Genomic DNA, 22,109 nt, shown 5'->3' with positions numbered 1-22,109 from the left:
AGTACACCGTTTCAGCAGAAAACACACAGACAGACAGACGCGTATCCTTATTTGCAGAGCCATAGGTACGCCTGAAAAAAAAAAAAGTCAAACATTGGAACTGTTTGGAGCCATATGATTCAGACAGCAGTGGAGCTGGGCCACTGCCATGTTGTAGTCCCGAGCGGCACTGTGCGGTTATTAGGCATTAACGGCACGGCAGCCAACGGGACTTACAGCCAGGCATGTGGGAGATGCCTCTGCAAAGGGCATTAAAGCCCTTGGCCCAGCATGTCTCTGCGGCAGCTGAAGGCATGTGTTGTGTTATATAACTCAGCTTCTGCAAGGTGCGCGTCTGCCTGCCTTCCAGTCTTGGTGCCCCCGTCGCCGGGTCATTTGAAACGTCCCGTCAAGATCACGCTTGAGAGAACAGCAGACTACTTAAAGCTGCCAATATCTAGATGGGTGTCTCAGTGGAAAGGAAGGGGAGAGAGATTGCTGTTTCTTTTTAAGTTGATAGACAGGCTCCAAACTTGTTGATATGACATTATCGCTCAGCTATGAAGACTTCTTTATAGCCACTTTCAGAACTAACAATCTGTCCCCTGAAAGAATTCACTGTTTGGAGAAATCTAGACCAGGTGGTGCAGCATACACAGACACAGCCAGACACTGCATGTTGGGAAAAAAAGGATTTATTAATATCTGTTGTCTAGATCAAAGTCACTGTGTACATTATTGTAAAAGGAGTGTTTGACAAAAGAAACATAAAAGATGGAGATTAAGAAAGGATTTCGTAGTCGTACACTTTCCAAACGTGTGTAAACACTGGTGTGGGCTCTTTGAGACCGCAGCGTACCAGCAGGACACGAAAAGAGAATTATAGATGTGTTAGATGTCCATTACGCTCAACAACAAAACTTCTTATTGTCAACAGAAAAGGGGAAAGAAAAAGGCTTTTGTCTGATCGCTTGTCTTGACACATTTAAGACAGGCCAAAAAGAATTTGCTAGCTGCACTTCCCTTGCACTTACCATCCATTCCCCTGCACTTATGTAATTCTCGTTCTGTTTAATGGACTCATTTTTTCCCTTCTGATCTGAGAAGCGCCAGTTTCCTTTCGGGGGAAGTAAACAGTGCACGCCTGGCTACATGCACTCTGGAATCATACCGGGGTTCAAACGTGACCTCCAATTCACAAGTGCATCTGATTAATCCTAAAAGTGAGAGCATTTGTTTGCATTGCTTGCCTTTGGATTTTTTCTCATATGTATTTTTCCTTTTTAATAAAAAAAATCATCTCTTGCTGGTTTTACACAGACTAAAGTGCAGTTCACCTTTGATTAGGTCAAACAGTGTATTTCCTGAGAGATTCTGATTGGTCCAGGTCCAGGTCCATTTCCTGTGATCTTGTCACATCCAGAAGACTCCTCAGAGCCACGCCTCTGGGCCATGCTTGTCCTTTACCAGCCATATGCTGTCTATGACCTTCCCATACTGTAGAGAAAACCAGCAATGATCAGTATACAAGCCATCTTCAGCATCAACGGCATCAACCTCAACTCATTACTGTTAGCAATGATTAACTTGTTTAACTGTCACTAAGATATTAGTGTCATTACTAAGTGATTTCTGGCTAATTGTTTAGTAACTAATCAGTGGTAACAACTCTTGTTATTATACAAATATAAGTGGATCTATATGAACTTCAGACCATACAGGACCCTCACATCTGAGCTCAAATGAGTCAGAACTGCTTTCCATATAGCATTGCCCCTGGAGCCTATGGCTTTTAAACAGTGTCAGGGATGTGCACATCAGCCAGCACGTCTTCATATGCCTCTCTCCAATAGAGGTGTTGAGACCAGTCTTAGTCATGCACAGGATTACCATGGTCACATGAGTCTTCATTCTTACATAGACCAGTCATGGGCAGACACATCAAGGGGGACCTCATCTTTAACTCACATAACTCTGGTCAGGTGTGGATAGACTGTTCTCACCTTGTCATCAGATACCTGCTCCAGGTAAAGGTGGCTGGAGTTGAACACCTGCATCCGAGCGTAGCCATAGTCAGTGCTTCGGAACGCGCTCCAGGCCCTGAAGTCAGGAACGAAGGGGTCCGTCCGCTCTCTGCATCCCTGGAAGGAGCAAACATATTCCAACCCCGCCGTCACTCACTCGGCTCTGAGGCCTTGGGAAACTCCAGAGACACTTTTTTCCTATTTGTTTTATCCAGATGAAAATGATTTGGGTGCGTTTCCAAGCCATCCATATTTCAGTGCGGCTTGGTTGCAGGCTAGGTGTTTCACCTTTAAATGTTTACACATATGTATTAAATATCCACATCAATTTGAGTTACAAACACTATTGCTCCGATTGGAAAAGTGAAAATTGGAAAGTGCTCAGCTGATTCAATTTGCATTGAGTGATTTGAAAAGCTTGTGGTTCAGCAGGAGTTTTGGAGCTGAGTTCATTTTGGCTCTGACTTCTCACTGTCAGAGCAAAGAATTATGGGATGTCTGTTCCCTCTTGTACTGTGTGACTGCTTGTTCTTTTACAACAATCTAACCTACAGAATTGGGAGAAATATCCAAGTGTGTGAAATGTCTATGATGTTGGCCCAAGGGCTTGTCTGAGCACAAGGCAAATAAACAAATAGTCATATCAATCAGGCAAGTGTGGCTGTAATGGTGATAAACTTGACTTTGTGTGGCCTTGATGGCCACTCAGCAGGCTGATTTGTTTACACAGAGTTGTGTCAGTTGATTGACTGTCTACTCTGAGACTGTGGTCTGAAGCATGAGGACTGTTGTTTAAAAGAGTTCCCAGAGCATGCAGGCGTATGACAGATACTCACAGCTGATCCAGTGATGATGTGCACAGGCGCTTTAGGATTCACATACGGTTCATTTTTACTCCCATTGAAAACCTGTGGTGGTCACAGAACATCACATGCAACCCACAGTCAACAGTCAATATACATTACTTAATAAATGCTGTATATCCCTGTTCTTTACATCCACATTTAAAACGGCTCTTTAAGTAATACAAATGTCCATCATTAACAGATATGTGAAAACTACAAAAACATGTCTGCATCTAAATGCACCTGCTCTGGCAACATTCTATGTTCTTTAACTGAACTTAGTCTTTCTCCAACTACCTTTGATCTGAAGAAGGACAAAAAGCCAGCTTAAGAAGTTAGTGCAGTACAGTTTTCCTTAACTAAACATGTCACCATGTGAACCTGGCCTGAATGGATACTCTGTGAATGGGTGAAGCGGAGCTCACCGTGTAGTTGTAAACCGGCCAGAGCCTTTCGTAGCTGTGCTCATGGGCCCACACCTCCAGGTCCACACCTGTGCAATACACCAGAACCAGGAGCAGACGTCAGGTTATCGGTGACTCACAGCACAAGAGAAACGCACTAGACGCAGCAATCAGTCTAGCACGGACTCACGGCCCAACCACAGAGAATACTCAGTGTGGAAGGTCATTGATTTGAAAGGAAACAAGTCTGTTTTGCTGTAATCTCTGTATGCTTGGCTGACGGCTGCACTTCCATGTGGTTTTCTGCAATTTGTGGATTTTAGTCAAAGAAATACATAAAAGGTTCGATAGAATAACTGAGAAGGAAAAAAAACTACTGGTATATGTGAACTGACGATACAAAACATGACCAGAAATGGCAGAACTGACGTTGAATGTTTTGTTAAACACATTGAAAATCTCACTATCTAGGAGTAGGAGTCTGAAGTTTGACCATATCAGCCACAGCATGGCCATGACGTGACATCATCAAACCTGACCATGGGATGACAGCATCAGACGAGGATGTAGACTCACCATATCTGTAGAAAAGATCCTCGAGCCCAGGTGCTGGGGGGTCGGTGTTATTGAGTCCAGTCCTGATCTGAGCGGAGGAGAGGAGAGAAGAGGAGAGGAATTACGTTTACGTTTGGAGGAGTAATTAAATCTGATACTGCAGTCGGTTTAGCTCGATCCGAAACCCTTACTTTTAAAATACTTTCAGTCTGAAATCATGCTTACTCAACTCGCGCCATATTTCTCCACTCCACTTCCAAACCTTTTTTCACTCCAAAGTGAAAGCATCACTGCTGTTACTTAATTTCAGTCAAGAGAAATCTCCTCATAAAGACGATTCTAGGACTAATGACAACAAAACAGTTCATCTCAAAATTATAAAATGCATCTAGTTGAAATACTTTAGAACTGAATATATTTTGTTTCGCTATATTTATATGGTTATGCTAACACATTTTTTGTTTCTTGGAGAGATCTATTGCAGCAGAGCTAATGCATCTGGATGTGTAGCTTTTAGTGTCTAGGAACTGTCTGCTGTGACAAGAACACGGACTGTTTCAAACTGAAGATGTAACAGCAGCAGAAGAGAATGACCATTCCATTCCATAGCACCAGAAATGGCTGTTTCCGTAGGAACAGAGCCCCTCACACTCCAAGCGATTAACATGCCTGGCAAATCGTCTGGGTGCAAATCTTCCTAATGGGCTCCCATTTACATAAGCTAGGAAGGCCTCCTGGGGCACATCCTGACAAAGCACAACAGAAGATATACTCGGAAAAGTATTCAGTCACTTCCCTTCTTCCCTTCTTAAAAAGCATGGCTACGATTATCCCTCATGACAAATTGTTGGCCAGTATGAAAAAAAACAACAAATTAATGGTGTTCCGCTGAAGTTTATTTTCCCCTCATTAATTTGTAACGTGACGGATTTCGAGGAGTGCTCATGAAGCTGGCTGCGCTGGATTTATGTCTGGTGTGGAGGCCCCACAAGCACAGGGCTGCAGGACCACGCGCCTGGCGCCAGAGTCAAGAGACCACCCCCAGTACCGAAACCCTCCTGCCCTCTCCTAGGTCGTCTCTGGTTCCATCCTCTGTTCATTACCCTGTCAGGCCAGGGGTGATATACACACGGGAGCTTGGACCTCTGGTCCGGCGCAGCCTGGGTCAGCCAGAGCACACCTCAGCAACGCCTGTTTGATCGCTGGCCTCTCTTGCTGATGACTGGAACCATCAGAGGTCACACTTTGTAATCATGATGCTGCAGATTGGTTAAAAAAGACACTCAAAGCCGCCACAAAGCAACACAACTCTGCCAACCCAGTTCAAAAGGACACTGCACCGCACAAAGCATTGGCTGTGCATGAAGTGCATACTCTTCTGGAACTGAAATCCTGAAGGACTTCACTGATCAGTCTGCTTACTTTACAATGACAAGACTTAAAAAAGTCAGACTGAACTGTGCCAATAAACAAATAACGGGTGCTGTGCAATCAATACAAGCTTGCGGATGTGCATAGATGCTAAAGCACTCTTCCCATTACCTAAGAGATTAGACAAGTAAAACCATTGTGGACCATCTATAAAACATGGAGACTAGTTCCACATATTACCAGCAAATCTTTGAGTTATGCTTTAGTCGTACATACACAGCTGTTGAACTGGGTGCAGTCGTCCTTGTCTGCGTTGGAGCAGTACATTGGCCTGTGGCCCATGGTGATGATCCAGGGCCTCTGGGCTCGGCTCTCCGGCCTGTTGGCCTCCTGAGACAAACACACATGCACACGCCACATCGAAAAATCAGGTGTGCAGGAAAACTTTTAAACCTGCCATTAAGAAGTATGTTCAACTTTTTGCAGATCTGTTTCGCTTAGGAGAGAGTAAATTAATGTTTAGAAGTGTTTTGAACAATTTGTTTGTTGTTGCTTGTTTTCTGGTTTAAGCTTAATAGATAAGGTAAGATCTTAAAGGGCAAAATTGCAGTACTTCCAGATCCTTCTGCAGCCACTCGTACTGTTTAAAGAGAAGGTCCAGGCCATAGTTGAGATAGAAGTAGACCTCTGTGGAGAAGGAAACGATGTGGACAGGTCCTATGTTCCAGCTGCGGATAGACCACATACACAAGGCTAGAGACCCAAGAGACAGACAGCAAGTGATACACACACACAGGGTTGCACACATCCTCTGAACAGTTATTTGGTGGAATCAATTATGAAAACAGTCTTGACACACTGTCATTACACTGAGCCATTCCCCACGTTCACTAATCCCCCCAGGAGAGGAGCGACGGAACGGAATGAACCAACCCGTTCAACTCAAACGGCTGATTCACCGCATAAAAAACAAAATAGTGATAGGGGACTATTCCAGCAGCAGGGAACGGCAATAATAATGAATAAGGTCGACCATAAAAGTGCCTCCTATCCCAATTTCATGATTCTTCCGAATAGTTGTGTAGATCACTGTTCTTGGAAAGCCCGCAAAATGCAGAGATTTTCCTCGAAAACCAAATGGGACTAACACACTGATACAATCTCATCTGCTCCCATTCTTTTAAATGTATATTTACCATAGGTGCATAGGTACATTGTGGCACAGACAACCAGTATTCTAAACCTTGACTGTAATTTCAACCCTTCCACAACTTTAAAAGAATTGCGGGTGGGAAAGAAGACCCATAGGACAATACTGGAGCCTGGTGAAGACAGTGGGGATTAAATGGAGCGTGTGGTGACTATAATTTAGCCACACTGTGAAAATTGCAAGCGAAAATAGAGAAGGAAGGAAAAGAAAACAGAAGCTTAAAGTGATGATAGCTTCTCTATGATAGACAAATAGGTAGCAAAAAACAAAATCCCTGGGTCTCAATTCGTTGTCACAATACCCTGGCATTCCACCGCACCCACTAACGAGCATCCCATGATGCACTCTGTTATTCTGCTCATACTGTACCAGCCGGTGGTCTCGGTCTGGCTGGCTGTCTGTCTGCAGTGCTCCTGCCCTCAGCGTCGGCAGGTCCGCCGTGACAGAGTGGAGCCTGAGCAGCAGCGGTTCCCTCTAAACAGGAAAGGCCCAGGAGAGGAGAGGCAGGCCCCGTGGAGGGATAGGGTTACGGGGCTGACAGAAGGAGCTGTCACCAGGGGCTCAGCCACTTCCTCCAGCCCCACGGCCGGCTCCTTTAAGGACTTTAAAGACCGCTGCTGCTGGTAGTCTTTTTTTTTTAGCTTTTTGGACGGGCTACTAGAAGTTATGCAACTGGATCTGCAGATACTGTTCTGTGCTGCGCTGTTGATGTGTTGTGCTGTGTGTGTATGTGTGTTGTGCTTCTCCTACCTGTACCACAGGCTCTCCGTGTTCCCTGGCATACTGAAACGGTGCCGGTAGTTGGAAAAGTTGCTGTAGAAACAACACAAAATGGAAAATCAGTTGAAAAGCTCAAATCAATCCCGACTGGGATTTCTCAACAAACAGCCACACCTGACAACCGGATCATCCAAATAACAGAAACAGCCCAGACATTTGGACCACCAGACCAGGGCCACACCAGGGCCAGACCAGGGCCAGATGGGTGTTGTTAGTTAACTGGGAGAGCCATAACGTCAATGGAACACCAGCCTCTTTTATAGGAAGCCTGCTTTTCGCTCATCCAAGCCCTCCAGTGGGCAGGCAGACAAATCTCTGTCAAGTGATTGTGTTCAGGGTGAATGAGAGTGGCTCTTTATTTTATAGGCTTTTAATTGCTGTCGTTTATAGATTTGTAATTGCCGTAGTTCATTTGACTGTTAAACAAGGGGTCCAGCTTTTCCATGAGTAAAACCTCTGACACCAGGATCCTGTCTCGTTCTCTCTCTCTCTCTCTCTCTCTCTCTCTCTCTCTCTCTCTCTCTCTCTCTTATGTAAGTCTTGGGGATGACGAGGGCAGGTGAGGCGCTAGCCCCCATGGGAAGCTGTGGCCAGTTGGGGTCGGGTGAATGGACTCATGCTGGGTCATGGTAGCTATTACAGGTCAGGGCCAGAGTTCAAAGAGTGAGCCAGAGGTCAGGCCCATTCTCTTCAGACTGTGGGGAGTAATTTACAGACATCTCTTGTTAAGAGGCGGGTGAGCATTGGCACTAAAGTTGGCTGCAAATAATTAGGCTGCAGGGCAGTTCGATTTTCTGACCAATCAGCATTTCAAGAGCATACTTTAACTTAATCTACTTATCTATTTTATTACATAATAATTGTGACTCTGCTCACAATTGTTGATAATTGTGTGATAATGAAAACTGAATTACTTAAAATGGAAGTCTTGATGCAATTTTACTTGAAATAACAGATAAAAAAAGTATGCCATTTCCATAAATAAACGCTTGGCTTGGCATCTCTTTTTGATTACATGGAGCAAAAGAAGTGATATGTGCCCAAAAAGGAGGAAATTCACTCACACTATCTTCATCAAAACAAAACAGCCAGCCAACCTAATGTGGTTGGTGCCGCGGCGCGAAGCATTCCAGACAGCATGAGGCAGACTTCTGCAGAGAGGATGGAGGCATGTGGGAGAGCGCTTGATCTGCAGGTAGCAATAGCACCCCCTGCTCCCACTGCCAACTCAGAGATTAACAACTCCATCTGGTGGCTGGGTGGGCTCACAGCTTGCAGGAGGTGGGATGTATGTGTGTGTTTGTGTGTGTGCTGTGTGGGAGATGGGTGCTGTTAATAAACCGTATGGCAAAAGAAACAGCTGGGTAAATATAAAGAAAGAAAGAAAATAAAGAGAAAGAAAGGGAAAAAAAGACACTCATGATTTCTCGGCAATATTCTACACGTGACTCAGATATGTGTGTTTGTTTAGTCTGCTATCCCAGCCGACAGAACTGTGGCTGACTGAGACGAGCTTCGGCAATTTCTCACCGGCTTGTTTTATTTAAACTCATCCCAGTCTCCCCAGCATAATCAGTCTTTGAAACTACAACACTAGGAATAAACAGTTTTTTTTAGTGGACGATTTCACTGCATTCCACTGGGAATACGAGAGGAAAATATTCTCCTCTAGTGCTGTCGGAAACAATATGGATTGGGGGACTCCTGAACAACATCAACAGGACATTGTCTGCGCCGCCTAAAACAAAATCCAACTGAATCCCATCTCCAGCAGTCTCACTGAATCCCCGCTTTGACCATCTGCAGACTTTAATCGCCTCAACCTTTTCTTTTGAATTACTTAGAAAACTACAAGATGAGCGACTAATCCTTGCTGGCTTCCACATAATGGGAAACACTGTTCTCTGGTCGAGCACAGTGCAATGTCAATAATTCACATCATTACTTCATTTGGTTTTATATGGCGGTGGTCATTCTATGCCACGCCAGAAGGCCAGCTGATCTGCGCCGCGCGTGGTGGAGAACAAAGGGGCTTCTTGATTGGGGTCTTAGAGTCGCATGTGCGTGGCCTGAACATCATGGCGCTGGAATGCTGAAACAGCAGACTCGCTGCACTGGGCTCTTGTCTGTCAATGTGCCTCTCACTCAGGCTGCTTCTTGTGGTCGGAACTATATTATGAGTGAGACAAAACAGGGCCCAGAGAGAGAGAGAGAGAGAGAGAGAGAGAGAGAGAGAGAGAGAGAGAACAAACGTGAGTAGGGGGAAGACAGTTTTAGAGGGAAATAAGGGAAATAAAGATCATGTGAAAGAGAGAGAGAAAGAGAGAAAGAGAGAGAGACAGAGAGAGAGAGAGAGAGAGAGAGAGAGAGAGAGAGTGTGAAAGAGTGAAAGACACACAGAGAGAGAGAAAGTGTAAAGAGCCTGGGGATGAAAGAAGCTATGTTGTAGCTGGAACCCTATGTTACTCCCAGGTCAGAGAGGAAGGGACTGGTACAGGGGTCACGTAACCAACAAGCAGAGAAACAGTTCTGACTGTGGGCACTAATATCAGGTCAGGCAGCCAAGCCAAACAGCGCCACTGGTTGGGCCTGTTCTGTGTTAGCCAAACTAGGCAGTGCGCACGCACACACACACACACACACACACACACAGACACATAGATCAGACACACATGCAACAGGAGAGGTCAAAGCGTATGCATATACACACACGTCGGATGAAACACAAGAGACAGGTTTCAGTTCCTAGTGCACATGGACTGAATCACGCAGTCACAGTTACACACACATTTTCAACCACACATTCTGTACACACGTGCGTGTGCGCACACACACACACATATGCAATTAGTATTCCTCAATGAGAACTACTACATTACAGTGGAAACATCTTAATGCCTTTCCACTAGCGAGCCTTTCACTCTTCATCACACGACTAATCCCATTTCAATGTTTATTCCCTCACGGCCTCAGTAGGAGATGGCTGTCATTTAGTTTATCAAAAAAAATGCAGCATTATTTTAATGGTTTGTTTTTTTTGTCTACACAAGAAAAACTGAAGAGGGATTGGACAGGATTTGCTGTGCTAACAGCTGGGTCCAACTCCTTTGTTTGTTTATTTTGGACACTCAGGACCCGTTTAGATGAGAGCAGCTTTTGCTTGGTGACCTGCTTGGGGGTTAACAGACTAAAATGGCTCCTGATTGATTGAAAACAACACACTATGTAAACATAACAAACAAACTGTACAAGCATAACAAACTAACCAACCAACTGTATAAGCAGAGAAGAAATATTCTCAGGAGTGTTGAAAAGCTCCTACAACTAAATCCCTTTTGCTGTAGTTTTTTCTGGCTCTGGTTTTCCTGGCTGGCACACACCCACACACACACACACACACACACACACACACACACGTGTGCACACGCACAGAGAGAGAGAGAGAGAGAGAGAGAGAGAGAGAGAGAGAGAGAGAGAGAGAGAGAGAAAGACAGCAACAGCACATTTAGACAGTGAGAGGGGTTGTGGTGGTGGTGGGGATGGGACCTAAATGGTGGATTCCCTCAGTCATGGAATACACATTTAACTCCCGCCAAGCACCCTTCAATAACACACTTAGCACAGCGTTGAGGCCTGAGGAATGTGTGGAGAAGAATGACAAGGCTGTGTGAGAGAGAAAGAGAGAGAACGGGATAGAAAGGGAGAAAGAGTGAGAGAGAGAGAGAGAGAGAGAGAGAGAGAGAGCATGGATGACGGGGAACAGAGAGAGAGAGGCTGCAGACGGAGAGACAGAGCCTTGCACCCAGTGTTTAGATGCTGGATAAACCCCTTCATCTGTGATTGGCCTGAAGCGCAGTGCAAGTGACAGACAGACTGGTGTTTTTATGGTGTGTGTTTAGGGAAACGACTCTGTGTGTGTGTGTGTGTGTGTGTGTGTGTGTGTGTGTGTGTGTGTGTGTGTGTGTGTGTGTGTGTGTGTGTGTGTGTGTGCATGGTAGGGCAGGGCAGGGCAGAGTAGAGGTCCATCATCCAACCTTTCACCCTTTATTTAAAGACTAATTTAGAGAGGAAAGAGGTCAAATCTTTCCAAAATTACCTTACAAACAGTATGTATGTTATCTTCTTTCACAGCTTTATGCACCTTATTTACAGACATAAGCAAGTGGAATAGACAACAATCTGACTGCCTTACTGAGGGCACATGAACTCATGTTTTCCTGTTTCTACCAGACCTTTCATTTACAACTGCAATGTTCAACTCCTGATGAAGTCCCAGGTAGCTATTGAACAGTAATTCATGTTGTTGCTGACTGGGGCATATTAACTCACATCACCATATTAACTCACATTGCCCATGTGGCAAACCAGCTGTGGTTATGGCCGCGGTACTCACTAGGGATTCTCATGATTGCCAGGACACGTCATGTACGGCACGTAGGCAGCGATCGACTCCACCTGACGCATGAACTGGTCCCCGATCCGTGCATTGTCCTGCAACAAAGGCACAGTTTTGATGGATGAGAGTAAATACAGTCGATTCTGCTTACTCATAAAGGAGCATTGACTTACATATCAAAATTGTTAAGAGCTATTGTCATGCCATGTCCCATTTCATCTCCAGCTAAAGGGCTTTTCAAAAATGTATTGATGTCTGCTGGGGTAATGAAATAGCTCAATCTTTTACAGAGCGATGTCTGGTGGGGTAATGAAACAGTTCAATCTTTCACAGAGTGATGTTGACAGAATAAATGCCACCTTTTCATTAGTGATAATAATATTTAAGCCATACATTTGTTTGATTTTAATTTCACGAGACAGATGGTAAAGGCAAGGAAAACCCTGTAATGACAGTGGAAGATGGAGAGGGAGTGAAAAGGAACATTGCAATCTTGTCCGAGGCCCGGGCTTGTCATTAGAGCGAATCAATTTTCCAGGCAACTTACGAGAATGCCCCCATCTACATACCAACCAGCCCTGGAGAAACTAGAACCGGTCGTTTTACAAATACTATAATGGCTGTGATTAAGGCAAGAAAACACAGCATACACATACACATACAGTACACACACGCATTCGTATACACAGACGCATACCATGCAAGCCTTTCTGGCCTTTAATGACTTTCCAGACAGGTCTCTTTCCTGCTGCTCTGTTTTTCTATTTATAAGCCAACAGAGGAATGAGAACTGGCATTCAAACTCCGAGTACTGGTTGTACTGGGATGCTTTAAGTCTCGTGGTCGTCTGATCAGAGCGCTGGATTTCTGTCTTCCTTATAGGGGTATATTTAAACAGCATGTCTGAGTTTAGCCTTAACGTCAGTCGCACAACAATTACCTCCCTAGAGGCTGATTTCAAAAAATGCCAAAAAGGAAACGTGGAGGCATTAAGTGCATTAACATCAAACGTCACTTTCAAATCGGCCAGTAGATGGTCATAGCATATGTACCAGTTCGGAAGTACTACCAGCTACATACCACAACTCATTACGGTATGGTTTGCTCATTCGGTATGGTTTGCTTGGTAATGGGTATCATTAGACCATCTTTAATGAAGCAGCATGCAATGATTTGACCATTTCGTCTAACAGAAATGGTACTTATAGACCAAATTTGGCTGCAAAAACTAGTTTCACTGCCAGCACACATCTGGTTTGAGAAGCATGCTTTCTGGCCAGCTCTGAACTTGCAGAGCATTTCTCAGGTGTGTAGAAAAACAGGATGCATTAACAGCAAACTCCTCCAACAGAAGCACAATTAAAATGCATTACCTCATGCATGTCATAAGCAAAGTCCCCTGTAACACAGAAAAAAAATGTAAATAGAAAAATATATAACAACTAATAAAATGTACTTTCAACTATCAGTACACAACATTTGATACAACTGTTGTTGGTACTACAGAATTTAATATGGCCTTGTTGAACATGTATGTATTGGGATAAATCTATGCATAACATGGATTGTAAATCATATGTTTCACCTTTCATGAATATAAAACTCTGCAACATGGCAGGAACTTAAAAAAACTAAAAATAAAACATTCAAATTGACTGCTTTTATCCAAAGTGACACGGACTCGCAACAGCAGGTTTGAGAATTGAACCCGGGCCAAGCGATCGCCAGGTGGCCATGCTACCACTGCTCCACTACGCCTGCCTTAACTAACTTTTAACTACAGTTTACATATACTGTATCAATCTCAATGCAAAGAGTCAAAACTATAAAACATCGCCACCACTGAGATGCTATTCTAGCCGACCTAAGCACGTGATTAGTCTTACCGATGTGCAGAATGGCATCGTACATCCCGATCTGAGTGTCCTTCTGCAGACGGGCCAGAGACTGGGGGTTCTCGTTGCCCATGTCCCCAAACAGGGCAAACCGCGGGGTCCAGTCTGCGCCCTCCTTCAGTGCGGTTAAGTAGAACATGTCACTCCAGCCAGCATCACTACCACAGTGGTACACTACAGGTGGCCCACACAAGCGCGCACACACACACACACACACACACATACACACACACAAAGAAAGAGCACAGATACTAACTATTTACATGTGCAAATGTTATGTTATGCTAAAAATATTACCAACAAATAGCTTTAAACAAACTACCTCAACAACAACAACAAAAATACCATCTCAACAACAAAAAAACCCAACAACAATAGACATCAGTACCATAGGAGATGCCAGGCTTCAGGTCGGTCAGCATGACTCTGTGGATGAACATCTTCCTCTTCTCAAAACCTCCATCTTCAAACAGCGTAGCCTGGCCTTTCGCTGAGAGCTCAAACAGCTTTCCTCCCCACACCCCATACTCCACCACACTGTCTGTCTCGTTCAGGGTGGTCCACGTGACTAGCATGGAGCCAGGGAGCCCTGAGGAGGGAGAACCAGTGGGAGAGGGAGAGAGGGATAGAGAGTGAGATGAGAGAGCGATAGTAGAGAGGGAGAGAAGGGGAGATGTGAGAGAATTAGACAGAGACAGACAGAGAGAGAGAAACTATTATAGGGCTCAGGGACACCTTAGACACCTAAAACAACTACACCAACTCCATGGAAATTAAAAACATAATTTCACATAATACCAAATAAATTGAAGTGGTTACCATCACTAAGTACTACATTCAGAGCCTTCCTTATACAACATTTACGTGCTGAAATGCTGATGTTTTTATTAGTATTATTTTTAAGAAACAGAGACACAGAGGGAAGGAGACTCATGGCCTGCTGATGGAAGATGATGCCTTTACAACACACAACACAGTGAGGACAACATGTCAGCGCAACAAATTCTCACAAATAACTACAAATAACACAAAGCCTAATGTTACCACAAACGCTGATACCCAGATCATAGAAACAAATATCAACAACAAAGTTGCATAGGCAGTGCTGAAACACAAGCAACTCTAGTCTTCTCTCTAGTATTTTCTCTAGAGGGCAGCAAAATCAATGTTAGTGGCACCACTAACAGAGTTAAGGTGCTTAACTCTTATCTTTTCTGTTCACAAAATTTCCACAGGGTGATACACTTTCTCTGCAGCCCTAATTTTCCTAAATTAGACAGAGATGTGCACAGTACATACTGTAAATAATCAAAGTTCTTTTTTTTAGGTTAGTGTTTTTGAGAACAAATTCGCCATCCCTCTGCCCTCTGCTGTTTGATCCACTTCTGCTCTCTACCACTAGCCTGGAAAAATCATTCACAAAGTGAACAGAGGCTGGTGACTCGATTAGAAACGTTTCCAACACTTGCATCGCGACGGGCACTAACTTTGAAATCATTGGTCCAGCCTTACCAATCACATTGATCAGAGATTCCTAACGTTACTTCTTACTTCACCTAAACTTAACAAACTGACAATAAACAGCATCAACAACAATATAAAACAATGTATTTGGTTCTACCTTTGCTGTAAATAAATGTATGCATTTTTCTAACTGCATTTATACAGGTGTTGCTGCTTCTGTTTATCACAATAAGTTTCGGTTTCGTCTTCGGTTATGAACTATGGTGTTCCAGACTAGATCTCCCTGAAAGAAGATCTAGGTGGGCGGGCCAGTCTACTCTACCACGGCCCCTACCTACAACCCCAAATCAGAAAAAGTTGGGACGTTGTGTAAAATGTAATTAAAAATAGAATGTAATAATCTGCAAATCTCTTAAACTCATATTTAGTTGCAAAAAGGACACAGACAACATATCAAATGTTGAAAATTACAAATTTGACTATTTCATGGAAAATATGTTGATTTTGAATTTGAATGGGACAACATTTAATTCTCAAAACTCTAGCAACTGGTCGATTTTCACATGATTTATTTTTTTAACAGAATAAATTATTTATATTGTAGATTCATTTATTTCTATAAACTGAGAGGAACATAAGGTCTGAACTCATTGTCCCCTTGTCCCAATTAATGCAGATTCTGTCTTATCTGGATTCTGTCTTATCTGATGATGTTGTTTTAAATTAGAATAGCCAATCGGACCAATCTGACATTGAACAAGTGAAATCAAAATCAGATTACACCCTATTTTGATTAAAAATTGCATCACAATTCATTTTTTATCTCAACCGATTGTAATCTTCACAAATTGTATCAATTTTAGCCGATTCACAGTGCATTGGTACATTCCTAGTTTTATGAATTATTCATAGACAAACACAGTATCTGTGATCTAACTTCTAAGCTAGTTCAAAATAGGACATTGAACGTTGTACATTAACTTAAGTTTACCATTATATTTTTTATCCTTACCTGGATAGGATAAATGCACCTGTTCAGGCTGTCTCCAAATAGGGGGCAGACCAAAAGCCAGAGGTATCAACCCGTAGAGAAACACGGCAATAGCAGCAAAAGTGCCCATCTTTGTATTTGAGTAGTTATACACTGCCTGGATGGATTGGTGTGGACAGAGAGAGAAAGGCGAGAAGCAAGGATAAAGAGGAAGTGATAATACAACAGTGGCTTGTCTGATCCTGCCCTTTTGCAACTGCTATTTCATGTCAATACAACACAATTGCTATCACACCAAGATCACCTGATTCAAAGACAAAAAAACAAACGGAAAAAGACTGTACTCTGACCGGCAGGCCATAGTTTTCCAATAGGAGCACTATTTTTACTGCCACCCAACAGACAGACAGACGCACAGCACAACACTGCAGGACAGTCAAACAAAACCACATTTGTGCAAACACTGCTGTAACATTGCATGTGCTCAGCAAAAAGTTCACCAATGTGGAAGTCAATCTAGTCAGCAGACAGCTTCTGGGTTGTAGGCTAATTTGTTTCTGCTGCTTTGGTAGAAAATATCATTTAAACGTACCGGTAGATGTTTGAGGTGGACTATTTCTACTTTGTCCATCATTCTGTAATTAACAATCTATAAAATCCATTCAAACATATTTATGAAACAGGCTAGTAGCCTATGCTGTTATCTCCTCCTGGGTTATTTAGATGTCTTTTGACTTGCGGTTTGGTTTCCCTGGTCCTTACATAGCACACTGCTGACTGAATAACCTGAAGAGTCAGAAGTCCAGAAAATCATATGATGTTTCATTATAATAGTCAATCTGTTTAACAACATAATACCTGGCAATTTACTAACTCTTCACAGCCAATCTAAGAGCATCTCAACATACAAATTCAACTGTGAAGATCAAACGCTGATCATATTTGTGGTATATTTCAATATCCCAGGAAATAAAATGGAATTTTATTTATTAACACAATTCACCAAGGAATCACTTGAGACACTGCACCCTTCCACCCTCAAAAATCAGTGTCAATGTGACTTTTCTAACACTACAAATATTAGGCTATGACTGACAGAGGTGGACAAAGTACACAATTCCTTTACTTAAGTGAAATATAGATACACTTTGTCAAATATTACTCCAATACAAGTGGAAGTTGCTCAGTCAGATCAAGTACTCTTCCTTTTAATGTAATGCAATGCTTATTTGCTCAATAGACCCTTTGGTCGGTATGACCAGACCTTGAGTTCCTTACATCCAACAAAACATTTGACCTATTTTTATAACTTTATAACTGTTCAAATGGATGCAATAACACACTTTAAATCATTATTCATTCTGTTCACAAATCACATTTTTACCGCTGAATACAAAACAGATAACTCAATTATGAGTAGGCAGAGATTATTTATCGTTTAATAATGTTGGCTATCTAGCTTTGTGGTGAATGTCAGGTGACTAATTTCATTTCAACTTCACAATGATGATGGAGGATATCTGGTATGTTAACACCAGACCACTTCTCAAATCTCAATTGTCAACGAGTTCGTCTGGATTCTCCCAGGGTAGGTCTACATGGAGAATGTTCTGATGAAGAATCTGCTGTCACCACCATTACCACAGCTTCAAGTTCAAATTGAACTGTTCAAAAAATGAACTTTAAGATGGTCTATCGCATTATTGCATTTACAGAATCACTTCAAATGTACTTAAAAGTAAAGAGTAGGCTTACTTCATGCTCATATTTCAAATGTAGTGGAGTCAAAAGTAGCCTAGTATTTGTCTTTCAAATGTAGTGGAGTAAAAGCTACAAGTTACTGAAAATATTAATACTCAAGTAAAGTACAGATACTCAAAATCACCCTTAACTAGCCTACATTTAGGCCTATACTGTCCACCCATGATGACTAACTGACTGGAATGCCAGGTGCAGGTTGCTTCTCAGGCCGAGGATGTAGTAGGCCTACTGTAGCAAACAAGCAGGACAGCACTTGTTTGATTAATGCATGAACCAGCACTAACCTATATGCCACATTGCTCGATGGAGACCAATGTGATATTTAGTTCAGTTACAGACAAGACGGATAGCGTAGTAACATAGGCTACAGTGCGTATTGAAGATAAATAACCTACGCGTCATAAGGTAGGTTAAGTGCACAATAGCCTATGACCACTGATAGGCTCAAAGCAACCAGCGTCAGTCAGCCATAGTCATATGCATTCATAAAGCAAACGTTAGTAGGCTACGCCTAACAGGTCTACGTAGTCAAATTTGACCAGGTGAACTGTAACGTTTAACAACAAATCAATAGAAACAAACTGTCAGTGTTATTTAATGTTTGTCAGCTAGCTAACTTCTTCTGTAGGCTTACCTTTTTTAATGAAATTATTATAGCTTCTACTAACCATCGTAGCCTACCGAGGTGACAACAACGTTATCTTAAAATGTTTGCTAAGGCTAACACTATTTAGGGTACAGTTTGAAGTGTTTCAGCAAACTTTCCATCTCCCGACAAAACTAAATACTTGGCCTAGCAAACCCTGCAACGAAGTCGCCTTTGTTTTGATCCCATCAAGGAAGTGTGAAGTGGCAGGAAGAGCATGCTGGGTAAAATGTAATTCTAAAAGGGCCATGTGCACATTGAAACAATGTCCTTTTGTGTGAACCTTATTTTCTCTGACTTTCTGACTTCTCTTCTGTGGCTACACTTATGTGACTGTTATTACACAATAATAATAAGCTTATGCTGAATTAGAATGGCAGGCTTTTGCACAAGACTGATTGCACAAGTTAAGCGCTGCACAGTCTGTAGGCTACAATGTGGGTTGTGTCTGGTTTGGAATTAGATTTTTATTTACACCACCAACACTGCCAGTCATCCTAGGCTGCACATAGGTGTCATGGTCAAAACTGTTGTAAACCTTTGAGTTACAAGCCAAAGGTGTAGCTGGTGGTAGGCTATGGACTATTAGGCCTACTCTGTTTTTTACTCTACTTAGCACCACTGTTTCTTTTCGGCAGGGTTATCGTCGACAATGTCCTCTGAAGATCATGATGATGAAGAGGGGGGCTACCAGAGCCCTGAAGAGGTTTTGTCTAATGAGGCTCAAATCTACAGGATACGATTTTCTGCTGCTAAACATGTGGAGGCAAGAATGAGATGATTCCAGTTGTTATGAGACAACGATTTCCCATGGATTCTTCTGTATCATTAGGCTATAGTTAATTAAGGTGGACCTAATGATAGAGAAAATGGTTTTAGCTGATCTAATTAATGATTATTGGTCTACTCTGTTCATTTCCTATTGTGTTTCTAGGTGGAGTTTTGTAAAAAAGAAGACACAAACAAGAAAAGGTAAGATCAAGAAATGTCGAGAATCCTCAATCTCATCAAGTGCATAATGTGCATTACATAACAAAAGATCACTTCCTTCTTCTAAAGTCGCGTGACTGATAAGACAACGACTTGTGTGAGCCTTATGTTGTGTCTCTGCCCATAAGACACCCACCAGGCCGCTCAGGAAACAACCCGGGGAGAGTGAAGCGAGTGGTGTCCTGCAAGAGGAAGACCCACCGTCACCTCACCGTCACCTCAGGGGCCCGGAGGAAGTCTCTCTCAACAGGGAAGCATCCAGATGTAGGTGGTGGTGGTGACAGCGGCAGCAGCAGCAAGGACGAGGACGAGCCAGAAGACATGCAGGAGCTGACCCACAGAGAGCGCTGGGAGGGCCCTCAGCATAGGGACCAAGAGCCCAGGATGAAGGAGGACATCTCCAAGTACGGAGACTTCTTCAAAGAGGTCAGAAACCATAAAGAAACACCATAAGAAATGTGACTCTATGGTTTACAGTACTGTATGTTTGTATGGACAACTAGCAATAATTTTGGTATGATCTTCAAGGACATGTTGATTGAACAGTATATAAAGAACAAATATAGCCGTCGTTCCCACTAGCCGTCCAAGCTAAGCAGTACGTTGTTCTATGGTTCAGAATGGCACACCCTGCAAAGCACAACAGAGCACCACATCACTAAGGTGCAAGTTATGGAATTAAAGGAAACTTGGCTGTCATTGCCAGTTTTATTCATGCTTTCTTAGGTCACTAGTGCTGCTTTAACCATTCAGTGATATTGTTTTGAGAATCTAATCTTGTAGGATGGCAGTTGTAGTTTTGCATTGATGTACTGTTTTGCCTATCAGTTGTCCCAAGACCACAGGATGATGACACAAGTGCTTTCTGGAAGGCACCTGCGGCTCAAGATAGCATCCAGCCTGTGGAAAAGAAGTGCAGGAGAATTACTGGCATATTTATTAAGGTATTAAACCAGGGAAGACTGAGACTGAGGCAGATACTGTACATCTGGTTCAGTCTCAGCTTCTCCAGTTTTGTTTTTGTCCCCTAAATTGTGTCCTAAATGGTCCCTGCTCTGAATCAGGAAAAGTGCCATGTATTCAAATATTGTTTATTTCAACATTGTTTTGTTTGTTCATACAGAGGACAAATACATCCTTTCTAATGATGCAAACATCTCCTGTTCTTTCGTAGGCTTGAAGACACAAGCTTGCTTGTTGACTGCCTGCCTATAATAACCAAACGGTAACAGTTTTTCAGTTGTGATTTTTAATGATTGATTAATGGTCTGTCTTGACCTTTATAGATGTAAATGCACAGTCTCCACTGCCTGTGTTTGTTCTATTTTAATCACCTCTCTCCTCATTGTGTCCAGCCTTCAGGATGACACATCAGACATCAACATTGGCTTCTGTGTGGATCTTCTACCATTGGTGAAGAGCGCCCTCAGGAGTCCATTCGAAGAGTGAGTGTTTACAGTACACTCTTCAAATCAATACACTACAATAGTAACACAGGAAAAAGGGCAATTGTCACTGATACTGCCTCTACCACTGTTTCAATCTGATATTTAGTATTTCCAGTTATTACTGTTGTTGTTGTCTTTATACAATATTTATTTTGCTATGAGAAACTACAATGTACAATGTTCAACTTTAGGCTTTATCTTTCTCCATTTCTTGTAGCTACCTGATTGTGGGTTTGAGCTGGGTGCAATCTGTCCTGAACAAATGGTGGTCCCAGTTTACAGGACATTATGATCAAGCAAGTGCCACATATGTATCTGACAGGTACACATTTCAGTGAAGATTAATGTTGCCAATCACACAGGACAGGATATGTAAAAATATTTTTTGCCTAACCTCAAACCTCTGAACACAGAAATATTTATATCATGAAACACCAACTACAAGATCTGCAGGAACAGGCGCCCCACTTCTGTTCATTCTCAGGAAAGACAGGTAAAATAGCAAAGGTGAGAGTAGGTTATGGTATGTGCTTTTGTTTATCTGGTATGACTTTGCAGTGGAATGATTTCAGCGATATCAACCTTTCACAATTTTGTTTTACAGAGTGTACAGGCATGCTTGTTTCAGCTGTCTTGATGACTGCTGATGCAGAGGTGGATAAGACCATAACTTCACACTAGAGACAAATTCACATCACCAAAACACTTGTACAGTTGGCCAACCTCATTTCACCACAATGTAGGCTACTAGACATCTGCTTCAAAAGAATGTGACTACCTGACTTATTATGTTGCTGATTGTGAATGTTACTATAGCCTACTTTGGTCTTTAGACCTTGAAGAGACAATTCTATACTGCATGGTTCCAAATGTAAGGACGGCTTCAGGGTCACTTTCATGAAGAACATTTCAGAGGGCTACTCTGGTCATAGAGTGCTAGGCGTGATATGCCAGAGACTGTTCTGTGAAAGCCAATTTTAAGAGGTCATTATGATAATGAATCATTCCACAAAAAGCTGTTCATCGTCCTCTCACCAAGCTCTTGTAAACGTGTTATTGCAAAACAGCTGTTAGCGTTAGGCCTATGTCATTTTGATCATTTTGATCTGTAAAAAGTACAATGATGTCAAATGCAATGATGGTTAAATTATGCTTATTGAATATGTATTATAAGCATTATTGAATGTTATTTAAATTATGGGTTTTTTCCCCCCAACTATCATCCAACTTTAACAAACGCCTATCCGCGGGCATGTAATTATGCTACGGGTTTTACACTGGAATGGTCATACAGGCCCTGCACTTGTATATAAATTGCAACTTGCCAATAAAGGAATAACGGGTATGTGC

The 22,109-nt window shown here is 42.5% G+C and overlaps 2 protein-coding genes across 4 annotated transcripts; one reads left to right on the top strand and one right to left on the bottom strand.

The window, feature by feature from the left end:
- Positions 1 to 658: 658 nt before the first annotated feature.
- Positions 659 to 18,494, bottom strand: acp7 (acid phosphatase 7, tartrate resistant (putative)). 2 transcript variants are annotated; one of them, XM_076299757.1, is made up of 14 exons: positions 18,344 to 18,494; positions 15,936 to 16,071; positions 13,848 to 14,048; positions 13,451 to 13,633; positions 12,938 to 12,963; positions 11,562 to 11,659; positions 7,139 to 7,201; positions 5,792 to 5,906; positions 5,455 to 5,568; positions 3,829 to 3,895; positions 3,274 to 3,341; positions 2,840 to 2,911; positions 1,983 to 2,120; positions 659 to 1,476 (listed from the first exon to the last, which is right to left on the bottom strand). In XM_076299757.1, exons 1-14 carry the CDS (start codon positions 18,344 to 18,346, stop codon positions 1,411 to 1,413), a joined length of 1,350 nt encoding a protein of 449 aa, XP_076155872.1. In that variant the 5' UTR covers positions 18,347 to 18,494; the 3' UTR covers positions 659 to 1,410. The 2 variants fall into 2 exon arrangements, with proteins under 2 accessions (XP_076155872.1, XP_076155873.1); XM_076299758.1 differs by having other exon boundaries at positions 18,310 to 18,493.
- LOC143139158 (KATNB1-like protein 1) lies at positions 18,462 to 22,093 on the top strand. Of its 2 annotated transcripts, none has more exons than XM_076299759.1 (10): positions 18,462 to 18,545; positions 18,960 to 19,087; positions 19,256 to 19,293; positions 19,440 to 19,737; positions 20,140 to 20,255; positions 20,486 to 20,536; positions 20,667 to 20,756; positions 20,977 to 21,081; positions 21,173 to 21,252; positions 21,364 to 22,093. In XM_076299759.1, exons 1-10 carry the CDS (start codon positions 18,539 to 18,541, stop codon positions 21,438 to 21,440), a joined length of 990 nt encoding a protein of 329 aa, XP_076155874.1. In that variant the 5' UTR covers positions 18,462 to 18,538; the 3' UTR covers positions 21,441 to 22,093. The 2 variants fall into 2 exon arrangements, with proteins under 2 accessions (XP_076155874.1, XP_076155875.1); XM_076299760.1 differs by having other exon boundaries at positions 21,173 to 21,266.
- Positions 22,094 to 22,109: the final 16 nt, after the last annotated feature.

This window comes from Alosa pseudoharengus, unplaced genomic scaffold (assembly GCF_046254945.1).
Source record: "Alosa pseudoharengus isolate Yale_2024_CS ecotype anadromous, Long Island Sound unplaced genomic scaffold, YU_APseudo_1.1 YU_APseudo_1.1_scf_22, whole genome shotgun sequence".
Lineage (NCBI taxonomy): Eukaryota > Metazoa > Chordata > Actinopteri > Clupeiformes > Clupeidae > Alosa > Alosa pseudoharengus.
This window is presented reverse-complemented; position numbering and strand designations above follow the sequence as displayed.